This window comes from Syngnathoides biaculeatus, chromosome 23, assembly GCF_019802595.1.
Source record: "Syngnathoides biaculeatus isolate LvHL_M chromosome 23, ASM1980259v1, whole genome shotgun sequence".
NCBI classification, from domain to species: domain Eukaryota; kingdom Metazoa; phylum Chordata; class Actinopteri; order Syngnathiformes; family Syngnathidae; genus Syngnathoides; species Syngnathoides biaculeatus.
Window position 1 is genome coordinate 4716242 of NC_084662.1, and position 12357 is coordinate 4728598.

The following is a 12357-nucleotide window of genomic DNA, read 5'->3' on the forward strand; positions in this document are numbered from 1 at the left end:
CCGTCTCTAAACCGTACATCATGTTGAGCCTCACCACTATTTTGTAAACTCTGCTCTTCATACTAGCAGAGACTCCTCTGTCACATAACACACTAGACACCTTCTGCCAGCGATTCTAACTTGCTTGGACCCGTTTCTTCACTTCCTTCCCACACTCACCATTGCTCTGGATTGTTGACCCTAAATATTTGAAGTCATCCATCCTCGTTATCTCTTCTCACTGGAGCCTCACTCTTCCCCCTCCACCCCTCTCATTCACGCACATATATTCTGTTTTACTTTGGCTAATCTTCATTTCTCTCCTTTCCAGTGCATGTCTCCATCTTTCTAATTGTTACTCCACCTGTTCCTTTCACTGTATATCACAATATCATCTGCGAACATCATAGTCCAAGGGGATTTCAGTCTAACCTCATCTGTTAGCCTATCCATTCCCACAGCAAACAGGAAGGGTCTCAGATGCAGTCCCACCTCCACCTTATATTCTTCTGTCACACCTACGGCACACCTCACCATTGTTCTGCTGCCATCATACATGTCCTGTACTATTCTAACTTATTTCTCCACCACACCAGACTTACGCATGCAGTACCATAGTTCCTCTTATGGTACTCTGTCATGGGCTTTCTCTAAAACCACAAACACACAATGTAGCTCCTTCTGACCTTCTCTGTACTTTTCCACGAGCATCCCCAACGATCACACTTCTCCTCCATTCTTCTGTCATCTTCTCGCCCGCTAGTATTCTGTTGAATAAGTTGGTCAAAAACTCCACAGCCACCTCTCCAAATTCCTTCCATACCTCCACAGGTATGTTATCGGGACCAACTGCCTTTCCTTTTCCCATCCTTTGTTGTACCTTTCTAACGTCCCCCTTCCTAATCATTTCCACTTCCTGGTCCTTCACACTTGCCTCTTCTACTCTTCCTTCTCTCTCATTTTCTTCATTCATCAACTTCTCCAAGTATTCTTTCCATCTATTCAGCACACTACTGGCACCAGTCAACACATTTCCATCTCTATCCTTAATCACCCTTACCTGCTGCACATCCTTCCCATCTCTATCCCTCTGTCTGGCCAACCTGTAGAGATCCTTTTCTTCTTCTTTCGTGTCCAACCTAGTGAACATGTCGTCATATGTCTCTTGTTTACCCTTCACCACCTCTACCTCTCCTCAGTCCTCTCTGTGCCCCACTTCTTCTTAGCTAATCTCTTTCCTTGTATGACTTCCTGTATTTTGGGGTTCTACCACCAAGTCTCCTTCTCCCCTTTCCTACCCTAAGACACACCAAGTAGTCTCCTGCCTGTCTCTCTGATAACCTTTGCTGTAGTAGTCCAGTCTTCCGGGAGCTCCTCCTGTCCATTGAGAGCCCGTCTCTCTTTCCGAAAGGCTACACAACATTCTTCCTTTTTCATCTTCCACCACATGGTTCTCTGCTGTACCTTTGCCTTTTTAATCCTCCTACCCACCACCAGATTCATCCTACACACCACCATCCTATCCTGTCGAGCTACACTCTCCCCTACCAATACTTTACAGTCAGTAACCTCCTTCAGATTAGATAGTCTGCACAAAATATCATTCACCTGCGTGCTTCTACCTCCGCTCTTGTAGGTCACACTGTGTTCCTACCTCTTCTGGAAAAAAAGTGTTCACTCCTCTCATTTCCATCCTTTTTGCAAACTCCACCACCCTCTGTCCCTCAAAGTTCCTTTCCTGGACGCTCATATTTGTTTGGCACAGTTTTATGCCAGATGCCCTTCTTTGACGCAACCCCTGCATTTATCCGGGCTTGGGACCCACCTCCAGATTGCACTGGCTTGTGCCCCCATAGGAGTCCATCATCTCGTCTTGGTCTCATTTTTGAATCTCCCAAAAACCTGCCATTTTGAACAGCAGTGTGCTGACATTTCACATCCAACACAGCTTCCTTTCACCATCTTACTTAGTTTGTTTTTATTTACAGTGCTGATTTTATTAACAGAAGTAAAAACACAAGTACATAAACATGTACAGGGAGTTCTCGGGCTAAGACGGTCTCGACCTAAAACGTTTCGACATTACAACACCCCTGTCTTGTCTGCTATAATGGCCCCAGCACCATCGTGTTTCTCCTTTGCTCATGCATTCTGCTTATCTGTGTTTGTGCGTTGGGAGTTTATTTGCCCTTTTCGCCCACCTTTTTACACATTATGGCCCAAAAGAAGAAAGCTGTTTTTTTTTTTTTTAAGCAAGTCTGGTCCAGCCGAAGAAAAGAAATGACTGTGAAAACGAAAGAAGAAAAAAAAAACAGAGAAAGGATTAACACTGCCGGACATGCCGGACAGAAAGACTCGGGGTTCAGTCAGATGACCGTGGCGATTATTATTAAGGACAAAGCCCGTATTTTGACGCACGTGAAGGGTTTCGCCCCTATGAGGGATAACGTGATCACAAAGCAACTTTTTTTGTGAAGAAAAAAAAAAAAAGAATATTGCTTCGTTTTTTCGATCGTTGGCAAGATGTAATGATAGCTTATGTTATGGATCAAGGATCCGAATCAACTTCGGGTTAATATCAGCCTCATTTTTACTAAAGGAAAAGGCACGGTGTATTTTCCTAACTTTGCAAGAGCAGAAAGGAGAGGACGCCGAGGAGGAATTTACTACTGCACTTGCTTACTTAGCAAGAGCTGAGCGCATGCACCACCATCCCAGCCTTCCTTGAAGCATCTTATATTTTTTACTTTAATGTATTTTAGTTTTTTTTATACAAAGTACCCATACCCACCCATTTTCTGAGCCACTTATCCTCACGAGGGTCGTAGGAATGCTGAAGCCAATCCCAGCGGTCATCGTAAATTTTGACTTTAACGGTGAAATCCGACTTAAGACGAAATTCAAGTTAAGTCGCTACAGTAGGAACAGATCTCAGTCGTATACCGAGGACTCCCTGTATTCCTGTTTTTCTTGATTGTGTGGATAATTTTGGCAATGAGTGCCCTTTGTTTTGTTTGCTTTGAGCACCTTCCTCCAAATACTTCCTCCACATATGATCATAGAGCAGAAAAAAATATGGTGCTTCTCAAGCCGCTAGTTAATTTTCAGTGCTATTGTTTTGGGAATCTCCCTTTACTATTCACATTTGAGCTGAGGCAAGCACATGCGTTTGTTTGCGAGGGAACCTAGACCACTTCATTCACATTTTATTTTTTTCTTCTGGTCTAAGAGTTGGACATACTGTAATGTTAAACAACTTATTGTATTATACTATTATCAGATATTAAAGGTGGTCTGATGAAAATGTACTGTAAGTCTGTGCCTATTTTTTAATTTTTATTTTTTGCTAAAGATATGGGTCATTTACATTTTATCTGATTAATAACATAAAAGACATACCACACTGAATTTCTTTTATAAATCACGTGAATTCACTAATGTGAGAATTTGAATTATTGATAATTGTTATAATTCAAACATTAATTAATTAGTTGTGACTATGGAATAATATTTGGGTATCAAACATTCATATGGGTTCACAGTGAGGATGTTCAATACCACTTGTGTTCAGACTAATGCAGGTACAAGTATTCATTTCTCAGTAATCACCGATACCAACACAACTAACCCTTCTGCCATGTAAAATTTCAGTTAACATAATGACAGATAATTGCGAGCAAAGATCTTTCTGACCCACACAGTCACACTGTAGTGCCAACTTCTGCAGAGGAGGACTTATTCTATTTTTTTCTTTATTTTTCTTTTGCCTTAAGTATTGTTGGTGACTTGAAATGAGGCTCATATCGATATTTGCCCATCCCGTATTCAGCCATAACAGTCCTCTGAGTTAAACCAGAACTAAAATGTGATCCAATCACAAAAATTAGTTTGTCACCCCTGCTGGAGCGGAATCTGTTTGCTCAAGTGCCAGGATGAGGCAGTCATTAATTACACACAAGAGCAAAACATATTATTTGTGAGATCTGTATGCATTTGAGAAAGTATCACAATGATTGCACGTCTTCACCATTATTACAATTGTACAAAGACATGCCTGTAGTGGGTTGACTGGGTAGTTAGTATCAACTGTGCTGTTGTACCACAGAGTTTGAAAGGCAATTTTCCAATTTTTTTATGAAGCAGTTTGTATTTACAGTACAGCTATCCAAGAATAAAAAAAAAATCAACCATTTTTTTTTTTTTTTTGAGAAAAGGACTTTAATGTGTGGTTGTTTTAGCATGGGAACTATTTAGCCATACTAAACAGAGGCAACACAAAAACAATTGATTCAGTATATATATTTTTTATTCTAACAAGAAGGCTACTGTAGCCTTTGTTTGCTGTTATTGATCAATTTATATTAAAATAATCCAGATGCATGCCTTAATACAGTGTTGGTTGTTACTTTGCTTGCTGCTGTCAATCCCAATGCTTCGGATTCAGTTCTATTTTGTTGTTTACAATTCACGGAACACGATCGAATATCTGATCCTTCTGCATTTACTAAATGACGTAGACCACCTGTCATGCATTTTACTATTCAATTGTCATGATGCAGTCAGTCATTTCTACTCTGCATGGGGATGTAGAGTCAATGATGGATCTGTGCGTGCGTGCGTGTGCGCGTGCTCGGGGCTGCGGGACTCCCAAACAGATCCCAAAAGATTGCTGATACATTTAATTTCTATTGTTTTAAGAAACTGCACCATGTCGCGACCGTCATTAAACCGAATCATGAGCACATAAAACACAACTAGTGGTCAAATAATGACAATGGGAATAAACATGCGACAATGAGAGCTGATACAGGTGTGCAGCAAAACAAATGACTACGTCAATTTTTATGTCCAGCGAATATTAAGTGCATCTTAGAGGAACGGAAGGCTGTTGAAAGGCTGCAGTGTAAGGTAACATTACATCTAAAAATAAACCACATCGAAAGTACTCACATGCCATATTGCGAAGAAGATGAGGGACACGCAGAGAACCAGAGACAGCATATAGCAGAAGGCAGCAAAAGTGAACATAATTGGGAAAGAAGACGACGGGTAATTCCCCGGAAAAAGCACGATCCCATTAAAAGGAAAAAAAAAGAAGAAAAGACAAGGCTGTGGTTAGCAATAAAGTTGTCACGCTGCCACGACAAGGTAAGGTGGTACCGGTACCACGACTTCGTCCATGTCAAGAAATAAAATGCAGAAACATATATAACATGGGTGGGGGGGGGGGGGTAAATAAAAAATGAAAAATAATTAGAAAAAAAAAACAGCGGCGTGTCCACTGCGTCTCTTCATGCACTAATCTTGTGACTCAGAATTCCAAAGTGATTCGAGATCAGCCAACTGCGGTGTTCGCCGTCTTGACTGGAAGGCTCAAGTCTTCAGAGGACGCTTGTTTTCCAATAAAAGCAATGGGGGCCAGTGGATGAGCAAAAAGCACCCCGGAGAGACGAAGCCATGGAAGATGAGAGCTCATCGGATGCGAGCTCGCGAACAGGTGGATTGAGGAGAACAACAACCAGGGCGGGGGCACGCGCAAAATTGGAATTAATTGCGCTCTTCATTTCTTTAGTTTGTGCGTTCTACCATTTGAAATATCTTTTCAAGCATTTGATTCCAATGACTGTCTGACGAAACAATGAGCAATGAACACTTTGGCAACATCGATGATGATCAATGAAAAGGAGAACATTCCACATTAAGGATGATGGGGGATCAATTCGTTTAAGCGTGATTTTGTAGATATATTCGCGAAAATTAAAATAAACTGCTGGTGTGCAACATACTGTACCCAAGCTATACAAAATATATTCTGGGTGACTGGCACTCTCTACTGGCTATTATGATTTACAGCATGCATTTTTTCACGTACGTACACTGAAGAAAAAAAACAGCTTAATTTTCTGTTACGCATGATGAAAACGTGGTAAAATGGCGTTATCCTCCCCTATTTTCATTAAAAATAATAAAATACGACAGAGTGTGTTGACACATTTTAACCATGCAACCAATGTGTATACTCAAAGGATCCCCTTGCGTATATGGGTTTCAGATCCATGTTCCTCTTTGAAATGGCATTAAACACAGGTGGGAAGTAACACATTACTACATTTACTCAATTACATTTACTCAAATAGCATTTTGGTCAAACTGTATTTGTCAGAGGAGTTGTAATGCATTATACATTCTACTTTTACTTGAGTATTGAGTAAAAAACAATTCAGTTGTGTAAATTCTGTGACATTAATGCTGTAAAAAGGTAAAAAATTATTTATTTTAGTCTAAATTATGTTACATAATCCCATATTGAGCTGACATCTTATCGTGATGGAGGGGTTTGTGTGTCCCGATAATACTAGGAGCTACGTTGTCTGGGGCTTCACCCATGGTAAACAGGTCCTAGTTGAGGGACCAGACAAACCACTACTGCTGAAAATAAAATAAACTGCAGGAGGACACAGAAGATGCAAGGTAGTTCGGGGAAAAACGTTTATTATTAAATGGTCGGGGATCGGGCAGGCAGTCAGGTGCAACAGCGGTAGTTGAGACGTTGGGTGTAGAGAGCAGGTCAGTGGGCAGGCAGGAGTCGGCACACGGGAGATCGATAGAGGAAGGCAGAAGTGTCAAAGGAGTCGGGCTTACGGGGTCGGTCGGAGATCAGGCGGCGGTCGGTACACACGGGTTGAGGATCAGGGATACGGGAATACTCGAACAGGGCATGAAGCTCAGTGATCTGGCGGAGAACCAGTCGTCATCGGGGTCCTATATATACAGGGGATAATCAGCCCGCATCAGGCGCAGGTGTGTGCCTTCCAATTAGCGCGGCCGCGCGGGCACCCACACAGCCCGGGCTGGAGCGGCAGGATCATGACAATACCCCCCCTCTAAGGCACGGCTCCCAGACGTGCCTAAATGAAAGAAACAAAGAAAATAATTAACACATGCAGGGGTGGGCGGAAGGGGGTCCGGAGGAGGCATGCCCCCCTCAACACCAGTCCGGTGGCCATCTAGGCCACCAAATGCGAGGCGTCCGGGTGGACAGGTCAGGAGGACGACCCAGACGCCAAGCACCAGGATCCCCATGGGGTGATTCGGGTGGACGACCGTGGTGAGGAACCAAACGGCGAAGCAGAAACCAGACCGAGGCAGGCAACTGCTCCGGATGAGAACCTCCCACGCCGTGGTTGCGAGAAGACCAGGGATTGGTCGACACCGAGGCTTGGTCAGGAAGCAGCCATGGATTGGTCACCAACGAGGCCAGGTCATGAAGCGGCTGGGAGCCATCAGGAGGGAAGAGGATGACAGAGAGAAGGACCAAAGCCGTGACCGCCACCATCAAAGCCATCCCGAAGTCTCTCCAGCTCCGGGGTGGCTCATCAGAACTCACCAGCTCCTGTCGCCGTCAGACAGGGCGTGGGACAGGCGCGGACTGGTCGCCGCTGGTACTCCTGGACGGGAACCGGCTGGGGAACCGTCGCCACCTTCTGGACAGCAACGTGAGAAAGCGGCGTCAGCGGCGTCCTCGCCACCTCCTCCTGGACAGCAATGTGAGAAGGCGGCGGCATCCTCGCCACCACCTGGACAGCAACGTAAGAAGGCGTCGTCGTCCTCACCCTCTCCTCCTGGACGGGAACGTGAGAAGGCGGAGCGGCGTCATCCTCATCACCTACTCCTCCTCCTGGACGGGAACATGAGAAGGCAGCAGCAGCGGCATCACCACCTCCTCCCGGACGGGAATGTGAGAAGGCGGCGGCGGCGCAACCATGGCTACGTCCTCCTGGACAGCAACGTGAGAAGGCGGCTGCAGCGCCACCATCACCACCTCCTCCTGGACAGCAACATGAGAAGGCGGCAGCACCATCGCCACTTCCAGGACGGGAACGTATGGGTGTGCCCGTCGCCGTCGGAGCAGGAACGGGGGGCGACCGCGGACCAGTCGCCAACAAAGCAGGAGCGTGGAGCGGCCGCGGGCCGGTCGCCACCGGTACTCCTGGGCACGGACGAGAAGCGGCTGCGGAGACGTCACCACCTCCTGGACCGCAACGTGAGGGGGCATAGGGTCGGTCTCCACTGCCACGTGAGCTTGCAGGGCTTTTGTTGATGCAGCAACCTGGACGTGGCGCGGTGGGGATCAGTTTCCACGGCGATGTGAAAGAGAGTAGGCAAAGAGTCATTCGAAACTGACACGTGGGCGTGTCTCGGGAGCGGGTCAGTTCCAACTCCCACGTGAACCTGCGTTAGCAGCGAGTCCGTCGCCCTTGCGACGTCAGCATAGCTCGGCTGGTTCTTCAATCCTTGCTGAACCTGGGCCGTGAGAGCCGCCAATTCGGCGTTCTGCCGCTCTATCTCCGCCCGCATTTCGCGGCAGAACACCTTGTGATTTGGCAGCTCTTCCTCCCTCTGGGCTGGAAGCTTTGCCACCAGCTGCAGGTCTGCCGGTTTCACCGTTGCCAGCGAGGAGTGGGAGGGCGGTGTCTTAGTTGCTGCCCAGCGGGAGTCACAAGGGAGCGCCCGGCCGGGGCATCTCCTCTGACCGCCACGTGGAGGTTCCGGGTAGATGGCCAAGCGGGTTCTCACAAACGGATTGGTGTACTCGGACCTACCGGGCGAAGATGCTCAGGTGCTGGAAACGCGGGGAGGTGAAACAAACTGACTGTGATTGAAGATCGGGCGAAGAGATTCGTAATCGAAATAATCGGAGTCGTAATCAGGCAGCCAGTCATACAAATCAAGGTCCTCCTCATAATCTGAAAAGTCAGAGTCCAGAAGAATATGCGGTGCCGGACGGGTTGTAGGCTCCGTGACGTTCTCTGCTTCCATGTCACACGGTCCGCCAGCAAGCTATGAATAAGTCTTAAGCACGACCCGCCCAGCACCTCACATTCTGTTGGCCTCTTGATTTTTCGGACTACGAGGAGGACCGTGATTTGTATGACCCTCTCCCTATGTGGAGTTTGCATGTCCTCCCCGTGCCTGTATGTGTTTTCTCTGGGAACTCTGGTTTCCACCCACAACCCCAAAACATGCAGCATTAACTGGATACTCTAAATTGCCCCTAGGTGTGATTATGAGTGTGGCTGTTTGTCTCTATGTGCCCTGTGATTGCCAGGCAACCAGTTCAGGGTGAACCGTGCCACCTGCCCATTGACAGCTGGGATAGGCTCCAGCACTCCCAAGACCCTTGTGAGGATAAGCAGCTAAGAAAATGGATGGATTGATGAAATCTCCCAGAGAACCTGAGATGATTTCTCACGGCACCCTGGTTAGGATTCACTAAGTTACACAAAATGCACATAGTCCATCATGTAATCATTTATAAAAAAAAATTTGATGCAAATATCAGACAAAGAAATGTACAATCTGTGTAGAGCATAAACAAACTTGGGATAATGGTTTCCTCTTCTATGTACATGACTTGTGAAGGAACAAATTTGAAATTGTTCAGCTCTTAATCAGCTGTGAAGCTGACATCATCCGTACAGTTCATGGCAGTTTAAGCAAAATTTAATTTACTGTGTTTTCGTAATTTCATTGAGTTCCCTGAAAGGTACCAAAATATAGTTATTGCACAGGCTCCATCTAAGTTTGTTACATAAATGGTCGTTTACAGAAAAGCCTTTGACTCTGCATTCCAGTGTAACTTTTAATAAGACGCTCATCAGGTCTGACTGGCATAACAAGGTGACATTTTAAATGTATTTTTCTTTTTTTTAAGGTTGAACGTCCCCACAGCGACAGATAAGCACTCACTCTGAAACTCACCAAATCCTCGAAATGCTTTGCATGTAATTAGAGGTTTGACACTCACGTTAAGCATGGCCCTGCTTGATAAGATAATTTCAACAGCTTGCTGTATTCTTGTTTGTTACCCATCACAACCTTCTGCTGCCTATGAGATGGGGTACATTGGAATATTAGGAAGGGTTTTGATCAAATTCAGTGGGTACATATTTTTGTTTCCTGAAAAGCTTTCACATTGGCCTCACAGTTCTGTGGTCCAGAGTTTGCATATTCTCCCCGGGCCTCTGTGGGTTTTCTCCGGGCACTCCAGTTTCCTCCCATATCCCAAAAACATGCAGCATTAATTGGACACTCCAAATTGCCCCTAGGTGTGATTGTGAGTGTGGTTTTTGTTTCTATGTGCCCTGCGATTGGCTGGCAACCAATTCAGGGTGTACCCTGCCTCCTGCCAGTTGACAGCTGGCATAGGCTCCAGTACTCCCATGACCCTCGTGAGGATAAGCGGTAAAGAAAATAGATGGATTGATGGATATATGATTTCTCTTGTCACAAAGAGTGGGTACTATTTGATGTACTTTACTCTCTCAACCAATAGATGGCGACAGTTTTTGCTTTAAAATGTTACATGCTTCATTTTTCATGAATCACCCCCCAAAAGATTGGATCTTAGATCTGCCAAGTAAGACGGACCTGTACGATTAAATACATTTGTATCACAGCTTCTTTTATTTATTTTTATTTTTTTTTGCATTAACACACGAAGGGTTCTCCACAACTGTATATTTTGAATGAATCACAAATCAATACACTACAATCTGAAGCTACTGTTATTATATTTTGAGTCTTGCTCCCTGGCCTGTATAAAACTCATTTGGTGCCTTACAGTGCTGCAGGTATCAATGTTTAGATATTGTAAGTGACCTGTGACACTAAAGCAGTAATTTGTTTTTTATAATCCTGTTTTGCTTGAGCATTTACAGGAGAGAAAATTCTTGCTATTTTTGGGAGTCAGCCATGAAGTACCAAAATAAAAGGTGACAATTTGTGGGTGTCACATTTCACAGTTCTGAAAACCAGGGGTTAAAATCCCTGCCCCACCTCTGTGGAGTGTGCATACTCTCCCCAGGCCTGTGTGGGTTTTTCTCCCAGCACTCCGGTTTCCTACAACATCCCAAAAAGATAGAGAAACTTTAAAGTACTAATCCAGAGGAAATATATTTTATTTGTCTATCATATAAATGTAGCTAAAATTTCATTTAAAAAATATTTAAAAAATTCGGAATGCAACAGAAATGAAATAAATTAGCGTCAAAGTCAATCTCAAGATTTTGTTCAAAATGTCACTTAGATTCGGCAAGTTCCAGTACTCTCCGGAATGTGACGTCAAGTCCTGACAACATTTAGCCAGAGAGTGAAAAAGCTAGCAATGATAATGAGGAAGTGTGTTGCATATGGCTGTTCTGCATCAAACGCTAACAGCTTACAAGAATGGCCGAAACATGAACGGATAGGTAGGTTATGGACCAGGTTGGTGAACACAAAGCAGGTCCATTGGACTTGCAAATCAAAGTGGACAGTAATATGTTCCAAGCATTTCACGGAGGACTGATTTGAAAACCCGGTACAGCGTTCACTTAGCTTCGGTAGCAAGTACGTATATACGTGTTCAATTGTTTAGTATTGACAAGTATCTACCTCATTTTAAATGTAAGTACAACACTGATACAGTTATATATGTCAGCTAATAACCGTATCCATGTGATGTTTATGAGGTGATGAAATATGAACACTGTACAAAATTAGTGTACTGTTGACGCTGAGGTCTTCCTGAAATTCGACTATGGCAGTGCTCTCAAGTGTTAGATGCATTATTTAAAATACGGGGTAAATCTTTAAAAGCAGAACGATACCAAAGGTTTAGATTTTTGTTTCACGCCTACTCAGTTGCTTGTGCAACAACAACAAACGACTCACTGTTGTGTGCAAACAGTATCAGGTGTTTAAACATGTTTAAATTAGATTATTTCGTCAACAAGGCGTACGTAGATTTCTTGAGCCACATACAAGTATGTGTTTTGGATGCGAAGTTCAACTTCGTCAGGTCTCGCTGAATCCTGTCCTTGTTTTGCATTCGAGGCTCAGACCGTCACACCGGTTCAAACATATATGGTTGAATTACACGTGCATAGAATGTTTTTCGAATATGGGAAGAATACGAAAATTCCTCCCCTTCAGTTCCTATCTCTTCCACAGAGCATTCTGTAGATTATGAGTTGTTTGTCACTATGCCGAGCAAGGGCATACACCTCTCCAAGATGTTTTGGGTTGGGTCACTTATCTATGTTCTAGTTATTTCCCTACGGCAGTCTATGTGTAGCCGCTGACTGTGTTCCATGTCTTCGGAGTTCAATAAACACTCATTGCTTCGGAAACATGTGTGATCTCTTATGCACGCACAATAAGTCAGTAGCATTTACACGTTCCATAAAAACTTCTTCAACATTGTTGTCTATCTTCTCTAGATCCCACTCCTGCGAATGATTGTCTGTGTAGGAAGCCATTGTTTACTGGGGTTGTCTAGGTGTGACGTCACGCGGAAGCAGCTTCAACAGAGCCTTGGTTTGAAACAGACATGGG

The 12357-nt window shown here is 44.5% G+C and overlaps 1 protein-coding gene across 1 annotated transcript in view; it reads right to left on the reverse strand.

Annotated features, from left to right (window-relative positions):
- Positions 1–5007, reverse strand: part of cnih3 (cornichon family AMPA receptor auxiliary protein 3) — a 114543-nt gene extending 109536 nt beyond the window's left edge. The window contains exon 1 of the mRNA XM_061812528.1: positions 4930–5007. Coding sequence (XP_061668512.1) covers positions 4930–5007 — 78 coding nt within the window. The remainder of the gene's footprint in view (positions 1–4929) is intronic.
- Between the last annotated feature and the right edge of the window lie 7350 nt (positions 5008–12357).